This window comes from Adiantum capillus-veneris, chromosome 1 (genome assembly GCF_014529385.1).
Source record: "Adiantum capillus-veneris isolate H3 chromosome 1, ASM1452938v2, whole genome shotgun sequence".
NCBI lineage: Eukaryota > Viridiplantae > Streptophyta > Polypodiopsida > Polypodiales > Pteridaceae > Adiantum > Adiantum capillus-veneris.
Window position 1 is genome coordinate 3,042,102 of NC_140931.1, and position 24,768 is coordinate 3,066,869.

The 24,768-nt window shown below is 46.1% G+C and overlaps 1 protein-coding gene across 5 annotated transcripts in view; it reads left to right on the forward strand.

Annotated features, from left to right (window-relative positions):
- Window positions 1–24,768, forward strand: part of EMB2423 (telomere length regulation TEL2 family protein) — a 79,335-nt gene that overhangs the window by 37,400 nt on the left and 17,167 nt on the right. For all 5 annotated transcript variants that reach the window (XM_086513703.1, XM_086513700.1, XM_086513696.1 and 2 more), the window contains one exon: window positions 22,592–22,815. In XM_086513703.1, coding sequence (XP_086369829.1) covers window positions 22,592–22,815 — 224 coding nt within the window. The remainder of the gene's footprint in view (window positions 1–22,591; window positions 22,816–24,768) is intronic.

Consider the following 24,768-nt stretch of genomic DNA (forward strand, 5'->3'; position numbering starts at 1 on the left):
TGTGTGGCCTGACACTCTGGTTCATTTGGTGGGCCCGCTGCTTCCGCATCTGCGAGGCTTGCCTTGTGCCACCATGGGGACTGTTCGAGATTTTGGCTGGAGTTGATCCATACCCTCAAGGGACAGTTTGAGAGACTTCAGGGCAGTTCCGACCGCATGCGGGAGCGCAGAGAGGAGTTCCTTTGACTCTAGCGCCATGGGCCTTTCTTCACCATGGTCCGGGGTGGAGCTCAGATGGCACTACCGTCCACCTGTATGGCTTTTCCCTCCTCCCATCTCTTGATTTAGCCCTCATTGTAGATATATAGTTTTTTCATTGGGAGAGTCTCCCCTTATGGTTGATGTAGCCCTCTCTTGTAGAGGTGGTTGTAGCCCTATGGGCAATTTTATTAACTAAAAGAAGGATCTTTTCTCGGAAAATAAATAAACGCGAGGGCCTTGTGCGCATCTCCAAACGTGAAAAGGTCAAATTTTATTGTATGTCCACCCTCCTTGAATTCTTTAGTCTTCTTGCTCTGATGTTCAAGAAAGTTGTATTGATTGGCTCTATAAAAGTGCTTCCTCTTAGAATAAAACATTTGGTCATCAGAATCTGAGCTCTCAGAAGAGGATGAATCCTCCTTAGAATTGTCAGAAAATTTCTAAGATCTACGGTGGGATCTGCTTTTCTTGGCCTTCTTCTTGTTCTTTCCATGTCTTTGGTTCTTCTTTCGTTTCTTGCCCTTTCTATCCTCATCAGAGCTGCGAGAACTATCAGAAGAGGATGAGGACGAATTGGACACACCCTCGAAGCGTACACGCTTCTTTTGTTTTCGTGCATTTGCAAAACAAGACTGACGACCCAAGTAACTAGGGTAATCTGTTCCCTTGCTGCGTCCTTTGGAGGCTTTGTAGTCTTCAATATTTGGTTGACTCGTCGTTTGATCACATCATCAAGTTCATCTTCAATGTACATCTGCGGGGTAGGCGGTTTCTTCAATGCGGACTTTAATGGTGAATCGATGGCGTACCGCCATCGGGAATGCATCTCCTCAATTGGATGCTGAGTCAAAAAATTCGCATACTAGGGATCCTTCGAATACTGTAGCATCTGCTTAGCACAAGCATCAACCTGCTGTTGACGCTACATCTCCATTTGTTCATACTCTGTAGGCCGTGGAGTTCCGTACTCTTCTTTTGATTGTCCATTTGAATTTCTCGTACTTTGACTCACTCCAGAATTGTTGGGTGGGTTCGTTTGATTCTTGTGGGATTCGTCACTTGAATCCATGTGTAATCTGGGGTTCTTTATGGCTTATGCCCTGTAAGACAGAGCGATGAAGATGGGAGCGCGCCCAATGCGCAATGAAGTAAGGGTGGGAGTCGCTAATCAGTCCGGGGTTCGGACACGGAGATTCTTTAATAGAACTTCTAGTAAACTTTGAAGGACCGGTATGCTTTGAGAAAAGCACACGCCTGAAGCTCTGATACCACTGCAACAGACTTGGGCAGCCCAAGTCGGAAATTGGGCACGACACACGAGAGAATCACTTAACATATTTCACAATTTTATCACACTTTTAAATTAGAGAGTTGACACGGCCCCACATAGTTCCCTGCTCAGAGGTATTGGCCCCAAAATATGGCACCCCTTTCGGTATTTAATTTTCCCTCTCTGCTCGCATGCTTGTCACCACACTGAGTGAAAGAGGGCCCTTGGGTTTCTATTTAAAGGCCCTTGGCCATTCAAACTCAACAGCAGTACATGAAAAGCTACAACTCAAAAGCAATGGGCCAAAAGCAGCCAGTGTAAATCATAGAAATCCGTACAGTGTGCCACGTGGCATGTCAACACAAAATGCGGAGGTCCATACGGCAGTCTCCGTCAGCATTTTCTATGGGAGTCCGTACAGTTCTGCCATGTCATCTGGTCCAGGTAGTATTGCCACGCCATCATTTTGTGACTATTGATACCTTCGACGAAAGGGGAGATGTCTTGAAAGCTACTGCTTTCATTAGGCAGTTTGAGTTGCCTTTGCAAACGGTAATTTCTCAGAATAGTCAAAGATGAGGCATGTGAACAAACACCTCAAGGGAACTGCGAGTGCTTGTGCTGTACCAAAGCTCTGCAAGGAATTCAAACCAAGATTTGTTCTCAATTCAAGGCTGAATTTTTCGACAAATTTTTTTTTCCTCTACATTTAGAGGAAGGTATCAAAGAAGATTGGGATCGGGTGGCAGGAGGCCCCTGGCAACCTTCAACCAGATGGATCTTCACAGAGATACGCAGAGTTGGCGTGAGCAGGAGACTGGAGGACCGCTTCGCTGTGGGGTTTGCTTCGATCGTGGGAGCACTTGCGGCGAGGCCTAGAGTAGCGGCAGCCTACTTGCACGGAGGAGCGCCTTTGACAGCCCCTTGTTTGGAACCCCATCGTTAGCACTCAGAGAGGCCACCTGGTTGGTAGTCGGCCTCATGTTTCCTGGGGTCCCATGGCAGCGGGTCCAGCACGCTCTTTAGGTGATTGGCTACAGTTTTCAGGCTTGTCAGAGGAGCTGCAGGGCTTTCAGTTGCAGAGTATGAGAGGGGTGCAGAGCATGTGCCAAGACATCTCAGAGGCAGTACCAGTTGAGTGGTTCACACCTCTTGAGTCAGCAGCGCCCAAATGGATGGGAGCCTTCACGCGACTGGAGGTTCTCATCTCTGTTCGGGCTTGTTCAGAGACTGTTCCCTCCCTGTTTTTCAAGTTACAAGGTGAGGGACGCTTACAACGAGTTGCTGTAGAGGCCTCGCAGGTGGTTGAGTGTTGTTTTCAGAGGATCTGAGTGGTGGGCATCTGTGGGAGGACTTGTGTCATCGATCCTGACCCAGTTGCTCTTGAGACTGGACATTGGAGACTGTGGGCTTGGGAGTGCCGTCCACTAGTAGGAGTACAGTGGGATCCTTGAGAGTGGCAATGGAGGACCCTTTCTCTTCTATAGACCACCCAGGTGTCCCTTTCTTTCAGTACACTGTTCGACTCAGGTGTCACATTCTGGCAGCACAGAGAGAGGCTCGCTCTGCTGCAGCACCTCATTGGCAGGAGGAGGGTCTCACAGCTGAGTTCTTGGCAGCTTTTTGGGAGAGGTTGTGGGACTCCAGACAGTTGAGGCGAGTCACTTTGTTTCAGTGGCTACAGAGCTACAGCAGTTGGGAGTTGGCTTGTGCATAGTGGTCTCTCGGCCGTACGCGCAGCTTGTGACCATCTTGTGGAGAGTCAGCGCAACTATCTCTGGGACTGTCCCTTGGCACAACAGGTGTGGCTTCGTGTTCTTCGGCTGAGGCTTGCTCTCTCCACGGCTCAGCAGTACACTTGGGGGGCAGCTACTTGGTTCACTCTCACGGGCCCGACACTTCAGTTTGAGCTATCTTCCACCAGCAGGATGATAGTGATGCAGGGGGGGCGACCTACACTCCAGCCTGCCACAAAGCTTACTCCACAGGAGTGGTGCAGTGAGAGAGAGGAGTGCTGGGAGCTCATTAGTGGCCTGACACTCTGGTTCATTTGGCGGGCCCGTTGCTTCCGCATCTTTGAGGCTCGCCCTGTACCACTGGCAGAGACTGTTTGTGATCTTTGGTTAGAGCTGATCCACACTCTCAGAGGACAGCTCGAGAGACTTCAAGGCAGCTCCGGCTGCATGAGGGAGCGCAGAGAGGCCTTCCTCCGACTTTGGCGTCTTGGGCCTTTTTTCACCATGGTCCAGGGTGTACTCAAATGGCACTACCGTCCACCTGTGTGGCTTTTCCCTCCTCCCATTTCTTGATTTAGCCACATTGTACATATGCTGTTTTGTCATTGGGAGAGTCTCCCCATCATGGTTGTTGTAGCCCTCTCTCGGAGAGGTGGTTGTAGCCCTATTGGCAGTTTCATTAACTAATAGAAGGATCTTTTTCTTGGAAAAAAAGATTGGGATTGGTTTGCCCAATAGGAGCACGAGCCAGTCACAAATTACGTGGACAAGTATTGGTTCTTTCTTGCCAAGGTAGCTTCATTTTTGAACCTCGCTGAGGAAGAAAACATGAATAAATTTAATGTAGGACTTTTATCCGAACTTCGTAGATGCATCTGCAAGACACTTGGAAGCGGATAGTGGAGTCGGCCATGCAAGCTGAAACTGTACACTTAAGTGTACAAAGAATCTAATCCCCACAGCGGGATGGGAACCATTGAACACGGACACAACAAATTTTTGTTCTCTCCTCGAAGGATATGTTGCTATCTGGAGAAAGTTTTGGAGTAAGGAAATTCAATCTAGCTAGTGAGATTTTGAACAGAAGACCCTCAAAGTGAGAGGGCGAGTCTTTGATCGAAGTTACATCTTTGAGGAAACCATAAAGTGCGTCTTTCAGGTTCGCACCAGGTATGCATGTCTAACCAGGACCGATCACTCTTGAGTGTTTATGAGAGTTGGTTAAAATTGGACAATTGTGATGAACTGGTTTGCTCGACCATCCAGAAGATTACTAATTGATCTAGTATCCGGTAGTTCTCGACAGATTACCTGCTACTGAAGGTAGGACGTTACGATGGAACCATTCCAAGATTTCAAGCAAAGAAAAGCTTTTACTAAGCTTGACAACTCTATGAGCCCACATCCCCTACCCGTTAAGGGAAGATATGGTAGTTCTTTTCACACACAAGTAAATAAACCCTCTCTTTATGAGGGAAGGAGCAAGAGTCAGCTACGGCCTGTGCTCAAGGAATTCCAGGATTGAAATCGAGTTTACTTGATGACGGGTTTGCTCTAGGACCAAGTTGAGGAATCATTTGGTTGAAAGTGTTCGCTCTAAGAATCTTTTGAAGCTAGAGAAACCTTTCGAGTTCACAAAAGCTCTAACACAACATGATTATATGAGGATACAGACCTTATTGTCAAGGTGAGTCGACTAGCAGTCGATTTTTTCCCTAATCAAGGAAGAGATGAGCCAACATCCTTTCAGGAAGTGGATTGGCATTTGAAATACCTCTCTTGAGCGCATTTTTGTGTGCAATGATACTCCGACACCAAAATCTCTATCTGAGATGTGTTTGGTAGTAGTTGTTTCTCTATTGAGAAGAGGTTTTTTGAGAGTCATTGATCATTGCGTACGCTACGTGGATTGACAACTAAAGTAGCAAGTTATGGTTGCAGTATACGCTTCTCCGTAAGCAAGTCGAGTAATGAACTGTTATGTTCCAAGACGGAAAGAACTACCTTAACCACATGTGGAAGAACATCCATGAGATCCAAAGTGGGTTCGCTCTATTGTGAACCAAGTTTGAATATACGTTCAGAAAAAGCTATGGCTAGAATCTTATTTGCCTAAGATTTTGCAAACTGTCATTGATGCTTGCAAGGTAAAACATTTTGATGATCTCTGCGAAGAAGAGATGCCAATAGGCGTAAGGAAAAACATTGTTGGTGGTAACACCCGCAGGCCGAAAAGACAAAAAGAGGTTCCACGGTGCACCAAGGGATCTTCGGGTCGGAACAATCGGCCTACCTTGAGAAAAGGCCTACCTTGAGAAAAGGCAAATAACAAGAACTTTGTAACAGTGAGATGTCAGACTCTGTTTGCCAAAGGAAGACATCCTCGCATGAAATTAATGCTTTATGATTTGCACATGCCCTATGCGGGAGGATCCAAGAGGTTTAATATCCTCAAGACTAACAATTCAAGATTACGCGCGCGTACAGATACCTAGATTGATTTCTATGAAGATTATTCTTCTCGAGGTTGAGAAGGCGGAATTGACTTAATAGATTCTGTCACAAGCTTGGGCACCCCAAGTCAAGAATCCGACACGACACACGAGAGAATTCACTTCAAAATAATTCACAACTTTAAATCACGGTTCAATTCGAGACGAACGGCTCGACGTAGTTCCATGCCTAGAGGTATTGGCCCCAAAACCTGGCGTCCCTTTTAGTATTTCTTTTATATAGCAAAGTACAACTCCCGTCCGAAACCTCCGCTCTCAGACTCTTCGTCCAGATGCTGTGAGAAGTGAGGCCCTTAGGGCTCTTTTATTCTTACAAGGGATGCCAAAAGCAGAGCCCCAAAAGCAGTAAACTCAAAAGCATGTAGTCCCAAAAGAAATTGGTCAAAAATTTTCCAGGAAAAGCAGCAGTGCAAATTGCGAAAATCTATATAGCTGCCACGTCAGCATGTCAATGCAAAAAGCAGGCATCCGTACAACTGCCGCGTCACATGTCCGTACAATGGCCACGTCAACAGTCCGCCAGCCTGTCAGCATTCGTATTGCTAGCCTGTCAACGCGTTTCACGGCAGACCCGTACAATGCTGCCACATCATCAATCAGTCCACATGTGTGTGTCCGGGTAGTACTGCCACGTCATCAATTTGTGACATACCCCCCTCTTGAAATAATTGTAATTGCCCTCGATTAGGCCTGCAAAACAGATAGAGGCCATAAACCAATTTGTAGACACCGACTCTAAGTACCGACGCACTATACGATACAAATCCAAAACTTGTACAAAGACGATAGTCACATGACATCACATCACATAGATTCATTCCAAATCTCAGACCATGACTGCTAGCAACGTATTTAATAACCGCATCCAGATCCGCACCAGACCTCACTGATGTCGGATTAACTAATCCCATATTGCGATCATGTCTATAGAGATTTTCGACTCAAGCATTGTCGTGTGCAAGTAATCATTCGCCTCAAGCATTGTCATGTGCGAGTAATCATTCGCCTCAAGCATTGTCATGTGCGAGAATCATTCTGGGGATCCCAATCCATCACTAAGTTTATACTGAACAGAGTGGTCCAATCATTCAGCTCCAGCTGTGTGGCCATCTCATCCCGCAGGAACTCTTGATGCGCGCACGACAGTTCCATTGAATCGGTCGTGATTTAATTATCAGGTTCATTCGGGAGCTGTCACTGCTCCAAAATCATCGTCTCATCCTTAATTTTGTTCTTTGTCCAGAAATAACAGATTCTTTCATAAAATATTAGTTTTATTCAAAATTCAAAACCATCTTCCAAAAAGTCTTATAAATTCATAAAGCAAAATAATACTAATTCATCCATAAGTTTCTATCTAAAATCTATTCTAGAACGAGTATCGCCTCATCGTGCTGTTCTTTCAATTTGTCATTCGTCCTGATTCTTGTGTCTTTTTGGGGTGCTGTGTAGCGATATGTCCTTGTTCTCCACATTCAAAACACTTTCTTGCTTTGACATATTCATCTCTCTGGTCTTCTGTCAGTGAAGGTCGTCTATCTCTTTGTCGTTTGTTTCTGCTATGACTTGTTAAAGTTTATTTAATGGGTAAGTCAAGTTACCCGAATGTACAGCAAATCCCCGCTTTGCATGTCCCATCAATTGTTGTATGGACTTGGACTTCCTATCCAGACAGTAGTCTCGAATTTCTTTGGGAACTCCACAACAAAACCGCTCAATCTACTCCTTAAAACTGTTCTTAAAGGATGAAGCAGGTAGAAAAGTTTCCTAAAATCTTTCATAGTAAGAATCCAAACATTTTGTCTTGACCATCCGAATATGGTTCTAGTCAGTAATCATGCCTCGTTCGTATTCTTGTGCGAGCCATGACGAAATAAAGAGTTTCTTAAATTTTAACCACTTTGTCGGCGCTTGTTTCCTTAACAAAAGAGTGGACCACCATGTCCGTGCATTGCCTTTCAGAAAGGATGCTACCCATCTGATCTTGGAGTGCTATGTATAGCGGCCTCTAGAAAATGCTATGTCAAACTGTTGGATGAAAAGTACTCACACTTTACTGTCTGTCCTCCCTCTTTAAATTCTTTGGCCTTTTTGCCCTTGTCGGCGAGGAAATCATACTGATTGGCTCTGTAAAAGTGCTTCCTTTTTGCATAAAATATATGATCTTTCCGTCATGTCTTGCCCTTTTTGTCCTCATTACTCGAGTCAAAAGAAGATGAGCTGTCTGAGCTGTCAGAAGAAGATGAGGATGAATTGGATAATCCTTCAAAGCGCACACATTTCTTCTGTTCTCTAGTGTTTTCAAAAGTGGATTTTTGGCCCAAGTAACTCGGGAAATTAGTTCCCTTGTTACGTTTCTTCAGTTTCTTTTTCAATGGATTCTTCGTGTCCAAAAACCTAATTGATTTGGGTCTGGACTGCATCATGGAGCTCTTCTTCAGTAAACATTTTCGGAGTAGGAGGCTTCTTGATTGCCGGTTTGATTGGTGGCTCCGTGGCTTTCTGCCACTGAGTATGCACTTCAGTTATCGACTGCTGGGTCAAAAATTTTGCGAATTGGGGATCTTTAGCAAACTGAAGCATCCGCGTTGTGCACTCGTCAACTTGCTGTCGACGTTACATCTCCAAATGTTCATACTCGCTCTCTGCTAAGTCGCTTAAATTTTCCGTATTGCCTCCTCCCGCCTCATTGATGGCAGAAGAGGTTGACTGATTCTTCTCGGAATCCATATGTTATGTGAGATTCTTTATGCCCTTATGCCTTGTAAGACGGAGCGATGAAGACAAGAGCGCGCTCGATGCGTGATGTACAAAGGGTTGGAGTCGCTAATAAGTCCGGGGTCGGGGCTTGAAGATTCTTCAATAACGATTTCCAAAAGTGCCCAAGTGCCCTATTTGCTCTTTGCTAGGACCTGTATGCTTTGAGAAAAGCACACACCTGAAGCTCTGATACCACTGTCACAAGCTTGGGCACCCCAAGTCGAGAATCCGACACGACACACGAGAGAATTCACTTCAAAATAATTCACAACTTTAAATCATGGTTCAGTTCGAGACGACACGGCCCGGCGTAGTTTTGTGCCCAGAGGTATTGCCCCCAAAACCTGGTGCCCCTTTCAGTATTTTTTTTATATTAATCTTTGAGCAAAGTACAACTCCCGTTGGGAACCTCCGCTCTCAGACTCTGGGTCCAGATGCTCTAAGAAGTGAGGCCCTTAGGGCTCTTTTATTCTTACAAGGGATGCCAAAAGCAGAGCCCCAAAAGCAGTAAACTCAAAAGCAAGTAGTCCCAAAAGCAACTGGTCAAAAATTTGGCAGTAAAAGCAGCAACACAAATTGCGGAAATCCGTACATTTGCCACGTCAACATGCCGCCCCAAAAAGCAGAAGTCCGTACAACTGCCACGTCACATGTTCGTACAATGGCCATGTCAGCAGTCCGCCAGCCTGTCAACGTCCGTACTGCCAGCGTGTAAGTGCATTTCACGGCAGATCCGTACATGCTACCATCGTCATGAGTCAGTCCACGTGTGTCTAGGCAGTATTGCCACGTCATCAATTTGTGACAGATTCTCGGATAAGGAAACTTCCGATTTGTTGGAAAAACGTGAATGACGTATTCCTAGGGGATTTGTAAAATTGATAATTGGTGAAAGATATCCTCGAGGTACTAGAGGAAGAACATGAATTTCACCCCATCTGCTTTCAAACCGGTAAGGTAAGTACTGCTTTATTGAATTTGTGTTTAATTGAATTTTTAAGTTCTCTTTGAGAAAGGACCAACTCAACTCACCATTGAGCAAGACCTGCAATTTTTCCAATTTCTCTCGGGTAGTTCAGTTGGACCTCACTAGTTGAGGACAATGTTTATAAGTGAGAGGGATGTTGCTAAATTGGCTTTATCTGGGAGAAAAATAATTCTAAATGAATTATTGGATTTATAAGTGAGGATTTTCTTGTTTGGGACACTAGGAAAAATAATTCTAAATGAATTATTGGAATTTTAAGTGAGAGGATTTTTCTCACTAGAGACATCTGAGTACATATATTTCTAGTGCGTCATTCAAAGTAATGACGAGAGCATTGTGAACGGGAATATCTGTAAGGCCACCAAGAATGGGTGCTTCTGATGCGTCACATCGATTGGGTGACAGGTAGCATCAGGGAGAAGTATTTGACCATCCGGGAACGGACATCTCTGATGCGTCATAGAATGGGTGACTCAGAGCATCGCGAAGGAGATTGTACCGTAAGTTTGGTAGGAAAGGACTAGGTGATGGGTATTCCTGATGCTTGACATGGTTCCTAGAGGAGTGAACTAGATCACTATTGTGTCTATTCACAAGTCTGGCAACACTGTGGACCCAAGAATTACAGGACCATCATGATTGGCCACATCATGGCCAAAGTCAACGGAGCAATACTCGACGCAAATCTCAGCTCATATGTAGAGAGGTAGGGACTTAGAGCCCTCGTATAGGCAGGCTTCAGACGAGCCTTCTCTAGTATAGATCACATCTTTGTTCTGTGCTGCCTCATTGATGGGGAAAAAGCGTAGAAGCAGATACTACACTGTTGCTTTGTGGACTTCCGCAAAGCATTTGCTACAATTCCACGTGAGAGGCTGTTTCAGCGCCTCCAAAGCATGGGTGTACTTCACTAATGACCTAGGTATATATATGTTTTATATGAGCAAGTGATAGGGAGAGTACGTTGCCCTGGAGGCTTATCAGACCCTATTGCTAGCACCATTGGTGTGAAGCAAAAGATGCCCACTCTCCTTGACCCTTCGAGATCTCGGATTACATACTGCGAGCTGGTGGGGAGGGTGCAAACCTTGGAGGTATCCTAGGACATATCATGCTTTACGTTGACGACATTGTTTTGATCTCTGGGTCAAAAGAGGGCTTACAGCGACACCTCGAGGCTCTTGACCACTTTTGTACACAGAGAGGGCTGAGAGTGAACCTTGGGAAAGCCAAGGTCATGATATTTCACTTTTAGGACAGTCAGGAGTGCAACAATCTTTATGCCTGCAGGTGGACAGGGAGAGGTCATGGAGTCTTATGTATACTTTGGAGTCACCTTTGCCAGCCCACCCGGGTGCTTCACCATGGCAAAGGCGGCTACGGACAAACTAACTAAAGGTTATGTGGCTTTGGCCATGCGAGAGAGAGAGATGTCATGAGGCACTTACAGGAACCCTGCACCAAGGGGTGGCTATCTGACGCTTTAGTCGCCTCAACTTTGATGTATGCTGCAGTTGTATGGGCTCCTGGGCTATTGGCCACCTCATGGACACAGATTGAGAGACCACAGATATGTATGATATCGTGCTTGTTATGTAGCAAGCCCTCAGTACCACACGACATTATTCGAGTAGAGTTAGCCACTCCACCCATGATACTCAAGTCTAGTTCCCAAACAGTTTACCTCATTCTAAGGATGAGAGAGATGCCATCAGAGAGACTCACATGCAGAGCCTTCAAGGACTCCAAATAGATTACAGAGTCGGGTGAGCAGGATTCTTGGTACTCGCTGGTGAGAAGGTGGTTTGGAGCACATGGACTAGACATGAATAGATTACCACCCTTCCAGTATGATCGCGACTCACCCTTCATCTAGCTCTCATACAATGAGAGGAACACAGTATTGAAACAAGATTTATGGCAACTCTACATCAAATTAACATGTATTGCACCTAGACAGCCTCTTCTTCTGAAGATGTATTACAGTGAGCACTTCTTGACCATTCTAGACGAGGGGTTCATTTAGAGATCACGCTACATGGACACATATATGCTACATAGCTCACGAGTGGCGATTACTTAGCTCCGGGTATCATCACAACGACTAGAGATAAAGACAAGAAGAGCTGCTAATACCCCTCGAGCCGAGAGGTTTTGCAAGCCTTTCAAAGAGAGGGTGATTGAGGACGAGGAGCACTTTGTCTGCAGAGGTAGAACACATGAGAGTATGAGAGACATATGAGGCTCTTTTCACAGGAGAACCCACCCTATGACAGATCATAGAGTCTAGAGATCAGTGTCACGAGGACGTGGCAGCTGTTAACTATGTCACGTGAAGGTGGTAATTGCTAACCTTAGTTTTTGGTTTCTTTCCAATGATTTTTGTTTTATTTTTGAGACCCTCTTTTTGAACTCGCAAATAGTCGGACATTATATGGCCAATGTGAACGGTAGTTTCACCAACAGACGAGAAGTTGGTCGACACTGGAATTCGTATAGTAAGAGGATGTTTAGGCTTAGTGCAAGATCATGTAGGCCCCCCCGTCACACTTAGCAAGTTGGTGGATACTAGGAAGTGAACTCAATAAAGGCATAAAGTCAAGGTGGGATCACCATCAGAAAGTATCCGACAGTTGGGCCACATTGCACTTTTGGATGTGGTCCCAATGAAGATAGATGGTCAGATGACCAATGGGAGCCCAACGGAAGCATCTCCTAAAAATTAGGGAATTGCTATTTTGGGCCGTGAAATGTGTTCGCGTCATTACCTTTGGTATGACAAGGGGAACATTTTACAACTCTGCCGCAAAGTCAACTAGGCAACCAGTTGGGAGATGTTTAGGCGGCAACCCCGAAACGGGAAAAAGCTTGTAATCGCGCCAAGTGGCAGAATTCTGTGCACTTTCCTCTTGCATCAAGAAGTGGCGCTGAATTTGTAGCTGGGAGACTCATTTTTCAGCTTTTGTCACAGGTTAAGAGCTATGGAGTGCTTTCTTTCCCTCTCATGTACAGTGTGGTGCTAGGAGTGATGCCCTGCACACTACACACTGCTCTCTCTCTCCGCTACGTGCAGTTATGTGATGCCCCACAAGAGGGCTCTTCATTTGACTGATGTACAACTGTGTGGGTTCACGCTTTTGTGCTGAGGCAAGAGCCTCCTTGAGTAGGAATAGGGGTAGCTAAGTGCTACTCCAAAGCAGGCACCGGTGAGGGTCATAACCTCACGGTAGGTGCGTTTTCAGCGCTATGTATGCGCTGTAAATTGACTGTTTTTCAGCCATAATGACGCTAGAACCATTGGGAATAGTGCCCCACTGGCAGAGGACAGTTAGGGGCTGAAAACAGGGCAAAAACCAGTAAATACAGCGTGCTGAAATTACTGTTTTTGGGCAGGAATCAGAGGGTTTATGCCAGTGGAAGTGAGTTCCAGCAGGGGAATTGGTTTCGTGCAAGTTTTGGGGTTGTTATGTTGCCGAAATTTGGCCAAAACAAGTGGTATCTAGCGGGATACAGGTAAAGGATTCGCAAGACTCTACTTTGTAATTCACCCTCTCAAAGTATAAAGAAATACCGAAAGGGGCACCAATTTTGGGGCCTACAGGTTGTCTGCGTCTACTCGGAGCATTCTAGCTTCCGAGCCGTGTGTGTACTTAAGTGTTAATTCCCGTCATAGGTTTCCTTTGCACGTTCTGTGTGTGTGTGTCTAAAGTAAAGAATTTCGGGTGAAAGCCAAAGCCTACCGCCCCACGGGCCGCTTTCAAGGTTCCGTTGGCGAAACATCAATCACTTTTTCCTCAAAGAGCGAGCCTCGGTTGTTTTGGGTAAAGACACAGAGTACAAGAACGCGGGATTACACTATGGCCAACAAAGGGAAGGGCATTATGGAAGAGGGTTCCTCTTCGAAGGACAGACATGAAACTGCTATGGTGTTCAAGATTGGCGAGAGCTCACGGCCACGTTAGTCTGTACCTCCTGTTGATGTGAATGTCCCTCCAGTAGTACAAGGCTATATGACTAGGCAACTTGAGGATGATGCGTTCAGGACTCAGTTAGTTGCTGCGGTGAATGTCTTTCGCAACTGGTGCAAAATCCAAGGTTTATGGAGTTCTTGCAAACGCCACCAATGCAACAACAAAATAGGCAACCTACACCGCGTATAGAGCTTGTTGAGGCTCAAGCCCAGGTACTTCATGCGACTCAGCAGGATAGGGAACACTCGCATGTTGCAGAGTCAGGGGCTCGAAAACAGGTTCCTCTCGTGCTTCTCCCGTGCTTGAACAGGTGGCTAGAACGCCTATTCCACAGGTTATGCCAGTTTAGCCCGCCACCTTTCAGAGCCCGCATGCTGTCTTGAATGGACAGGGAACTGGTTACCAGGCAATGCACCCAGTTTTCCCACCACCCACGGTACATCTTGGGTATTTCGGGGGTCCATCAATGTTCCAAAGTATGACTGGTTATGCGCCTGGAAGTCAGCCGTACATGCTAGGAAGAGTGTTTGGAGGTATGCAAGGCGATGTGCAAGGCATGATGCCAAACCCCATGTATGGTAGCATCGGTATGCAACAAGGTTTTCAATGCAACCAGGGCCAGTTTGGGGTGCCATAGGGTCATTTTGGTATGGCTGGTTTTTCTGGACAGCAGCCAGATATCGCACCTTTGACGCAAAATGTTAATGGCCAAGATGTGCCGATCATGCCTACTACAGTGCCCATGCTGCAGACCATTCCTTATGACAACTTGAGGGCATAGGAAAAGCCGAAATCTTACAAAGAAGGTGGTGCAGCTGTAAAGTTCAGCACTTTCAGTGGCTTCGAGGATAAGGCAAAGGCTCTCACTTTCCTCCAACAGTTTGATACAGCTTATGTAGGAGTGAATTTTACAGAGGTCTCTAAGGTCAGGAAAGCTGCCACTTTCTTAAAGGACAATGCGGTTACATGGTGTACGACATTGTTAATGCAAGGGCAGGCACTCGCCACTTGGGTTTACTTCAAGCAAATGTTTGCATCTACTTGGCTGTCAAACGAATTTGAAGCCGACGTCATGACAGATTGACACCGGCTTACTTCAGCTTCATGCAAGAGCTTGTTGGAGTACAGTCGGAGGTTTTGTAAGGCGTTACTCTCAGTGACCTCCTACAGATTTGTGCCATTGACATAGCAGATAGAGAAGTACTGTTGTGGGTTGCCTAAAGGGCTTGGTGATTACTGTACCAAGAACAGAATGGCTACCCTCACCCAGCTTATGGAAGTTGCTAACACTGGTCTTGCCTTGTTGAGAGTAGAGGACAGTGGGTTTCCGAGCAACGAGAAAGGAGGGCAGCGAAAGAAAAATTCAGTGAAGAAGCCCTTTGTGAAAACGGCTCCTGAAGCGTCACAGGGGTCAAAAAGGGCCATCAAAGACAAGGATTCAACCGGGACTTGTGGAGCGCAGGCAAAGAAACAGAAAAAGAAGCCTTTTGTGTGCAAGTCGCTCGAGGAAAAGAAGGTCCTAATGGCTGAAAATAAATGCTTTGTTTGCGAGCAGCCTGGTCACTTTGCTACCAATTGTCCACAAAGGAAAAGACCAGCTGACTCAGATGATAAAGAGGACCCGAAAGGCAAGAAGCCTAAACCCACGACAGGTTTGGTGCCAGACATGGTGGGTGACAAGCCCAGTACATATGCCAGTGAGTTACGCAGGGCACGAGGTAAAGTTAGGGATTAGATGGCACTCATCTTTTTTGATCGAGGTGCCAAAACCAACTTTATCTCACCAGAGTTAGCTATGAAGTTGGGCATCAGAGCTGAAGAGATGGGGTACACAGCACAGGCAGGGTTGGCATGTCCTGGCTATTCAGAGTGTGTTACTCCCATTATTGGAAAGCTGCGTCTGCGTATTCAGTCGTACGTGGACACATAAGAATTTTATATCATGCCATTGGAAGGGTGCGATGCGCTACTTGGAATTCTGTGGATGTTCAGAGTGCATGGCGTGCTGGATGTCTTTGGCAAGTTGATCACCCTTCAGCATAGGGGCAAAACTCATGTTTTGGATGCAAAGCTCAAAGGGGAGTCTTTCCCTATTGTATCTGCTTCTGCTATCACTTCTGTAATAAAGAATCATCTTTCTGTGTACTTGATTTTTGCACGTGATGTCTCAGATAAATGTCAGTCAAATTTATCTGTGTTAGATAAAGAAAGGTCAGCATTTTTGGGAGAGTTTAGTGACTGTTTCTTTGATTCATTTCCATCGCAATTGCCGCTAGAGAGACTTGAGGACCATCGGATAGATTTGGTGCCAGGGTGTAGCCCACCAAATAGACCTCCCTACAGGGTTAGTGCGGCGCAGCAGAAAGAGATTATGGGCCAGGTTGAGGAGTTATTAGAGAAGGGGCTGATTCAGCCTAGTTCTTTACCCTTTTTCTCCCCAGTGCTCCTAGTGCAAAAGAAGGATGGCGCATGTGTATCGATTACTGTGCGTTGAATAAGAATACCATCAAGAATAGGCTTTCTATTCCTCGAATTGATGATATTCTCGGTCGTTTAGAGGGTGCTGCAATTTTCAGCAGGATAGACCTTAAGAGTAAGTACCATCAGATTCGTATAAGGCCAGAGGATGTGCACAAGATTGCGCTTATAATGACATTTGGTCTATACGAGTTTCTAGTGATGCCGTTTGGCCTAACAAATGCTCCTGCCATGTTCAACAGAATGATGGACCGGATTTTCCGCTCGCATCAACAGTTTGTTTGCGACGTTCTTCGATGACATGATAGTCTATCCGAAGAATGAAGAGGAGCATAGGCGTCACTTGACCATTGTGTTCGAAGAGCTGCGTAGTCATAGGTTACTTGTCAATCCTAAGAAAAGTGAATTCTTCTTCGAAGACATCCACTTTCTCGGCCACATAGTCTCAAAGGATGGTGTCAGAATGGATCCCTCAAAGGTCGAAGCTATTAAGACATGGCCAAACTTGAAGATTGTGCACGATGTCTGAAGCTTCTTGGGATTGTGTTCCTACCATAGAAGGTTTATCAGAATTTTGCAGAGATAGCATCGCCTCTTCATGGTTTGCAAAAGAAAGAGGTCACTTTGAGATGGACCCAAAAAGAGATTTCAGCTTTTAGTCTCTTAAAAGGAAAAGTTGACTTCAGATCCAGTAATGGTCCAGTGTGACGCGTGTGGCAGTAGCATCGGAGCAGTGCTAATGCAAGATGGACGGGTAGTAGCTTATGAAAGCCGAATTTTGCAAGGGCCAGAGAGGACTATGCAAGTCTATGATAAAGAGCTCTTGGCCGTAATTCATGCGCTTTCTAGCTGGAAGCACTACCTCTTAGGTGTTGATTTTGTTGTCCAGACAGACCATCAGACCTTGCGATACTTCTTGACACAGTCAAAGTTATCCAAAAAGCATATGCGATGGGCAAACATTCTTTCTATGTTCCACTTCCAGATTATGCATGTGGAAGGCAAGAAGAATGTTGTGGCTGATGCGTTATCAAGAAAGCCTCAAATTTCAGCTGTATCAATTCCTTATTATCACAAGCAGATGACATGAAGGAACAATATGCTACTGATGAAGATTTTGCAAGGACCTTGAACAGTTGCAAGAGGGGCAACATCATGAGCACTACCTCCTCAGAGATGGTTTTATGATGATGCATGGCAGACTTTGTGTCAGTAGACCATTGCGACATAAGATCATGGAAGAGAGTCATGTCCCACCATATGCAGGGCATCTTGGTATTGATGCGACAGTTAAAGCGGTAGAGACATTCTTCTATTGGCCTACCTTGAGGAGAGATGTGGATGCCTTTGTGCGAGCATGCTTGATTTGCCAAAAGGTCAAGTTTGACAGGCAAAAGGCACCAGGGCTGTTACAACCACTACCGATTCCGGATAAGCCATGGGAGAGCATTGCTATGGACTTTATCTTTGATCTTCCAAGAACGCCAACAGGGAATGATGGTATATGGACCATTATCTGCAGGTTCAGCAAGCAGGCCCATTTTATCCCTGTCAGGAAGAAGATAAAATCTGATCAAATGGCACGCTTGTTCATGTACAATGTGTTTAAGTACCATGGTATGCCACAATCGATTGTCAGTGATCGTGATCCTCGCATGGCCAATTTGTTCTGGAGAAGATTGTTTGAGAATATGGGCACTACGCTCAAGTTCTCGTCTTCGTTTCATCCACAAACTGAGGGAGAAGAGGCTAATTCTACTGTCTTAGATCTGCTGAAATGCTATGTGTCAGATAATAAGGGCAAGTGGGAACAGTATTTGCCTATGCTTGAATATGCGTACAATAATACAGTGCATTCGTCGACTGGCAAAGCACCTTTTGGAATTGTTGAAGGCGGCAAAAAGGTTCCTCCCATTTTGCATATAAAGGACAAGATCTTTGAGGCAGATCAATATGTTGAGAACATGGATGAAATGTATAAGAAAATTAAAGTTGCCTTGGAGAAGACTCGGGCAAAGCAAAAAAAGGCTGCTGATCGTCACCGTCGTGAATTGTTGTTATCACTTGGTGATTGGGTTATGTTAAGGTTCGAAAAGGCAAGGTTAAAGAAGATGAAGGGCAAGGAACGACTGTTTCCTAAGCTCAGCTTGCGTTATTATGGGCCTTTTCAAGTGCTTGACAAGATCAGTGATGTGGCTTATAGGTTGAAATTGCCTGATGCATGGAAGATTCATAATGCATTTCACGTGAGTCCTCTAAGACCCTTCGTGGGTGATGTGCCAGAAGATATGCCATATGAGGATCAGCCAGAAGTTGAGGAACTTGATGAAATTCTGGTACCTGAGCAAGATTTGGCACGTAAGGACAGAAAAGTTAAAGGACAGGTTGCAAGACGCTATTTGGTGATGTTCAAGAACTATCCGCCTATGGATGCAAAGTGGATGGACAAGCATGAACTGAGTCACCAAACGTATTGTAGCTTTACCTTGAAGCCTTTGGGTTACAATCTACCTATGCCCCAACCCAACGTGTGCAAAGGAGGGGTAATGATAGAGCTAGCACATCAAATGTACATATGAATTCAGTGTAATAGATAGAAATGACAAAAGTATGAATGTCTCATTAAGTCATTTATATCTATCTGTCACAACCTTTCTTGCAGATACATGCGATGATAAAAGAGTGCTAACAACACAAGATCATCAATGGCGTGTATTTATGGTATGCAATTGAGGACGTTTGCGATTTCCAGAGGGGGAGGTATGTCACGAGGACGTGGCAGCTGTTAACTATGTCACGAGGACGTGGCAATTGCTAACCTTAGTTGTTGGTTTCTTTCCAATGATTTTTGTTTTATTTTTGAGACCCTCTTTTTGAAGTTGCAAATGGTCAGACATTGTATGGCCAATGTGAACGGTAGTTTCACCCGCAGACGGGAAGTTGGTCGGCATTGGAATAAGAGGATGTCTAGGCTCAATGCAAGATCATGTAGGTCCCCCCGTCACACTTAGCAAGTTGGTGGATACTAGGAAGTGAACTCAATAAAGGCATAAAGTCAAGGTGGGATCGCCAACAGAAAGTATCCGACAGTTGGGCCACATTGCACTTTTGGATGCGGTCCCAATGAGGAGAGATGGTCAGATGACCAATGGGAGCCCAGCGGAAGCATCTCCTAAAAATCAGGGAATTGCTATTTTGGGCCGTGAAATGTGTTCACGTCATTACCTTTGGTATGACAAGGGGAACACTCTACAACTCTGCCGCGAAGTCAATTGGGCAACCAGTTGGGAGATTTTTAGGCGGCAACCCCGAAACGGGAAAAAGCTTGTAATCGCGCCAAGTGGCAGAATTCTGTGCACTTTCCTCTTGCATCAAGAAGTGGCACTGAATTTGTAGCTGGGAGACTCATTTTTCAGCTTTTGTCACAGGTTAAGAGCTATGGAGTGCTTTCTTTCCCTTTCATGTACAGTGTAGTGCTAGGAGTGATGCCCTGCACACTACACACTGTTCTCTCTCTCTCCGCTACGTGCAGTTATGTGATGCTCCACAAGAGGGCTCTTCATTTGACTGATGTACAACTGTGTGGGTTCATGCTTTTGTGCTGAGGCAAGAGCCTCCTTGAGCAGGAACATGGGGTAGCTAAATGCTACCCCAAAGCAGGCACCGGTGAGGGTCATAACCTCACCGTACAGCAGTGTAACAGGGAATGGGTGGAACACAGCCCAAACGTTCCGAAACGGCGTTCTGAACGAGTCTCGTTCTTGAAACGGATTCGGGAACGGAACGCCATTCCGGAGTGGGGTGTAACCGGAATGGTGTTCCCGAATGGGGTTGAACGGGGTTGAACATGAGGTGGAACGGTGGAACGTTGGGCGGAACGAGTAAAAGTAGGCATTTGGGGTTGTTTGGGGGACATATTTGGGCCAGTTTGAGGGCAGGTTTTGGGGGTAGTTTGGGGGCTGTTTAGGAGTTGATTCGGGACTAAGCTGAATGGAGGTAATTCAAACCTTACTTTAGTCGACCGTTCCGGCCCCGTTCCCGTTCTGGCCCCCCCTCCTCCTCCCTGTTCCCATCCCGTTCCGGACCCTCCCGTTCCCGTTCCCCGTTCCCGTTCCAGGTAACTATGCCGTATATGTGCGTTTTCAGCGTTGTGTATGCGCTGTAAATTGACTGTTTTTCAGCCATACGGATGCCAGAACCATTGGGAATAGTGCCCCACGGGCAGAGGACAGTTAGAGGACTGTTTGGGGCTGAAAACAGGGCAAAAACCAGTAAATACAGCGTGCTGAATTTACTGTTTTTGGGCAGGAATCAGAGGGTTTATGCCATTGGAAGTGAGTTCCAGCAGGGGAATTGGTTTCACGCAAGTTTTGGGGCTGTTATGTTGCCGAAATTTGGCCAAAACAGGTGGTATCTAGCAGGATATAGGTAAAGGATTCCCAGGAACGGGCATCCGGAACGGCATGGCGGAACGGTTTGCAAACTTGAAAAGAAAACAGAGAGGGAGAGGGAGAGAGAGAGTGAGAGAGGTGGCAATTTGGGGGAGATTTCAAACCTCTCAAGGCTCACACAAGGGGTGGGGGGGGGATGGGGGGTGTTTCCTTTTTTCTTTAAAAGCTATCAATATGGCTCAAGTGGAACGGGCAGCCATCAATATGGCTCAAGCCTCAAGCGCCATCAATATGGCACAACTTACAAGCTTCATTGGGGGGGAAGGTGGGTATCCTTCCCATCCTCTCCTAGATAATCCAAACCCTCAAGCTCTCAAGAGTAAAAAACAGGCCCCCCCATGGCATATTTTAGGTTCGCCGTTCCGGCCCCCGTTCCCGTTCCGCTGTTCGGCCCCCCCTCCCCCGTTCCGGGAACGTTTTGGAGGCCCCCGTTCCCGTTCCGTGTAACTATGCTCTGTGTGTGTCTAAAGTAAAGAATTTCGGGTGAAAGCCAAAGCCTACTGCCCCACGGGCCGGTTTCAATCGGTGCTAGTTTGGCTGTTTTCTAGTGGAGACAAATAGACATAGAGACACACTACTTGCACCTGTAGTGGTACCAGAGGGTGGGAGACAGTCATAGCTTACAAACTTCTTCTGGAGGACCACAACCTTACCGCCGCCCAACACACTGACACAAAGAGGGGCCACCCTACAACAGGCTGAAACGGTCAGAGCTAGGAGGCGCCCCTGAGTTCCAGGATAGATTACCACCACACCCACCCATGTACGAGATCTTATATCGCTAGTTTGACATAGGATGGGGCTAGTCAGCTTGATGCACTTCATGATTGTACTTCCTTGAGCATATAGATCTGCATCCATACCCTCTAGAGATAGAGTCCCCCCCCCCCCCCCCCCCCCCCCCCCCCCCCCCCCCCCCCCCCCCCACCCCCATGCCCCCCCATATACCATGTATCTCGTATCCCAGACTCCGATAAATCACCCACTCGCCCCTACCACATGACCACATTTTGTTACTTTGTACTTTTGTCCTTTCCTGATAGATGGAGGACACAGACGTGTATATTTGATTTGTCTCATAGACCGACTTTGGCCTCTAATAGACATAAAAATATCTCTTCTCTGTGTGTGTGTGTGTGTGTGTGTGTGTGTGTGTGTGTGTCTCTCAGATTGGCATGGCTTGCTTTTGGGCACGAGATGTCTGTTTGTGTGTGCATGAGGGCTCCCCTATTCGGGGCAGCTCCGGGGGGATCACTTTAGGCATCATAGTTCCATGAGCATGAGGTGTGTGTGGCTGCTTGAGCATTGGCACTCGAACTGTAGGGAATCCCTCTTGGTTATTGTACAATCCCACTTATAGTCTCTTTCGTCAGTACTGTTCAGTTATTTCAAGCTGTTTGGAAGTGCTAAGGTTGTTTTCAGCATGCACTCTTGACTCTCCGAAGAGATGCCAATCCAAAAAAGTGTCTCTACCAACTAGCCACTTCCCAGCTGATTGTCTTTGGGCCCTATGGGAGATGCATACATCATAGCCATCGTGATTGAGTTGTCAAAGGGCCACCCATTTCTTAGGACCCTTGAAGATTTTCCTGGTGGCATTTCTGACGTAGCATAGCTACTGTCACACACTCCTCCCCTCCACTTCTTGCCTAAAAGGAATGGCCCTGCTGTCACACCCAATTCTACGTATGATCTAGCCACCTCAACCTGCTGTCCCTGGATGTGAGAGATGCATTAATGTCTGTAGCAAGGCAAAGTGGCTGATAAGAGGAGAAATATACATTGTCAGCGTTGCAACGTATGTGGGTACAGTTCTGTGTACACAACAGTTACGCAGTAGAAAGGGAGGATAGCATGTGAATTTGACTACAGGTGATTTTGTCATCACCTATGTGTAAGGTTTTGATGCTTCTCTTGAAGCATGAGACAAGCCTCTATAGGGAGTGCAGATAGGTGGTTGCTTCAGTTTTTTTCTTTCCAACTTTTCCCCCCTTAGTTCTATCACTGATTCCTTAAAGTGCAATGCTACAAACATGAACAATAGTGTTGATTCTGTATGTTGTTTCAAAGCTCCTGTGCATCTTACTGTGGGTTTTCTTTTTTGTTCTGTCTTGTGTTTCCTTTCATCCTCTGTTACCTATTGTCCTACTTGAGCACTTTCTGAAATACATACTGCTCATTTGACTGTAAGTCTTGGGTATATAATGTCACTTTTGTCAACAGGTTGCTGTTTACAGAAAAGGTGCTCTACTGGACAAATGTTCCCTTTCGCTGCTTAAGATGGATTCTGTATTTTGCTGTATTTTTCTGTCCACCTGTGGAGGCTGCTTCAAGCTCTTTTATTCGTTTTAGTTTGGACGAATCACAAATAGATATAATCAAGCATCTCGTAGATGTCTGGGCTGCAGAAAGGTTTATACAGTCTGCCGAAATACAGAAGCATTCTCGTATCCTTCAGCAAGCAGCTTTGCATTGGACATAATGGATGTCTAGGTGTTTGTGCACACATGCACAAATGTGCTTTTCGTTTGTGAGAGAGAGAGAGAGAGAGAGAGAGAGAGAGAGAGAGAGAGAGAGAGAGAGAGAGAGAGAGAGAGAGAGAGAGAGAGAGAGAGAGAGAGAGAGAGAGAGAGAGAGAGAGAGAGAGAGAGAGAGAGAGAGAGAGAGAGAGAGAGAGATGCACACATGCACAAATGTGCTTTTCGTTTGTGAGAGAGAGAGAGAGAGAGAGAGAGAGAGAGAGAGAGAGAGAGAGAGAGAGAGATGCACACATGCACAAATGTGCTTTTCGTTTGAGAGAGAGAGAGAGAGAGAGAGAGAGAGAGAGAGAGAGAGAGAGAGAGAGAGAGAGAGAGAGAGAGAGAGAGATGAGATGAAATGATATATTTACGTCTACAAAAGGCCAAAATGACCTATGAGACCATCATGGTTACAAAATGGTGTATCTGATACACTGTCTGTAGAACTGAAAAGATGAAAAAACTATGAAAGAAAAACTAGACTGAAAGTTGTAGTGACAAGCTGGGGTGGTGGGGGGGGGCAAAATGAAATGAAATGAAATGTTATATTAACGTCTTCAAAAGGCCAAAATGACCTATGAGACCAAAAAGTTACAATTGGTGAATCTGATACCATGTCTGAGTACGGAAATTACCAAGTTACAAAGTTACCAAGTTACAAAGAACTAACACTAAGGCACTGAGGAGAAAGGGAATAAGGGGGGGGAGGGAAAAAGGGGGGGGGGGGGGGGTTGGGGGTTCAGATGAAATCTCTCATCGGTCGTTGTCGGATCTCATCGACTTCCTCCATGGTCAGAACTCTGGTGGGGCGTCTTGCATGTCGAGCTAGAGTGATCTGTATCTTCTGTTGCAACCTTCGTCGGTAGTGGGAGACCCCCCGAGGTCGTGGACGTCTGGATCTGCCAAGTTCAGTGGCTTTGTCAAGCAGTGTACCTCTAGTATGAGTAGGCTGTAATGACTGCTCCGTTTGCTCTCCTCTGTCTGGTGTAAAGAACTCTGTGATTCGTCTCTGAGATTGTCTTTCCCCTGATGTACTCAGCAAGCTTTCCCTAAGTCTGTGCAGCTCTCGCAGGAACAATCCGAGACACTTCTGATCCTTGTATCTCATGACTCTAGAAAAAGGTCCGAACCCTTCTCTGAACAAGCAGTGGAAGCGTCTGCATATCTCATAGTATGCCGGGCAGTGGCATGTGTAGTGCAGTTCTGTCTCTGGCTCTAAGTTACATAGGTGACAATGGACATATCCTGGCTCCTGCCGGCACCCCTCGGAATCGGCCAGTCTCGATCTGGAGCTGATTTGAGGATGTGCGTATCTGTCCAATAGCGCATCTTATCCCATGAGATAAGTGTGTATCCATGTATGGTGGCCTAGTCACAAAGCCGTCCTCCGTGAGTTGGAGAAGATGCTCTCTATAGAAGGCCATCTTCGTGCCCAACTCCTTTGTTGGCTGTATCCATGTGCTCCTGGTATTTAGTTGAATCAGATCGTGACGTATGAGCCTGGTGATCTCTGTCCGTGTGAGAGACGCGGAGGGTGCATCCAAGGAGTATTGAAGCGGAGGTAATCTATCCATATTGAGACCATGCGACTGGAACCATGATGCCATCTGTCCATACCAACATGCTGTATCGCCTTGTAGAGCTAGTTGTCGAGATGACTCCAGGGCAAGCCGAGCGTATCTGTCTCTGGGGAGATCCCATAAACCGTGCATAAAGGAAACTGATCTCGTCAGTGCCTCCACCACGAGGGGGGGGGTGGCTAGCTCAGCTCGGATAATCTCATGTGGTACTGAGGTCTTCGCCCGAATCATCCGAGCGATCATAGAGACCAGAGGCCTCTCCATACATCTCCATCCATCTGTATTACCAGATCTCCCATGG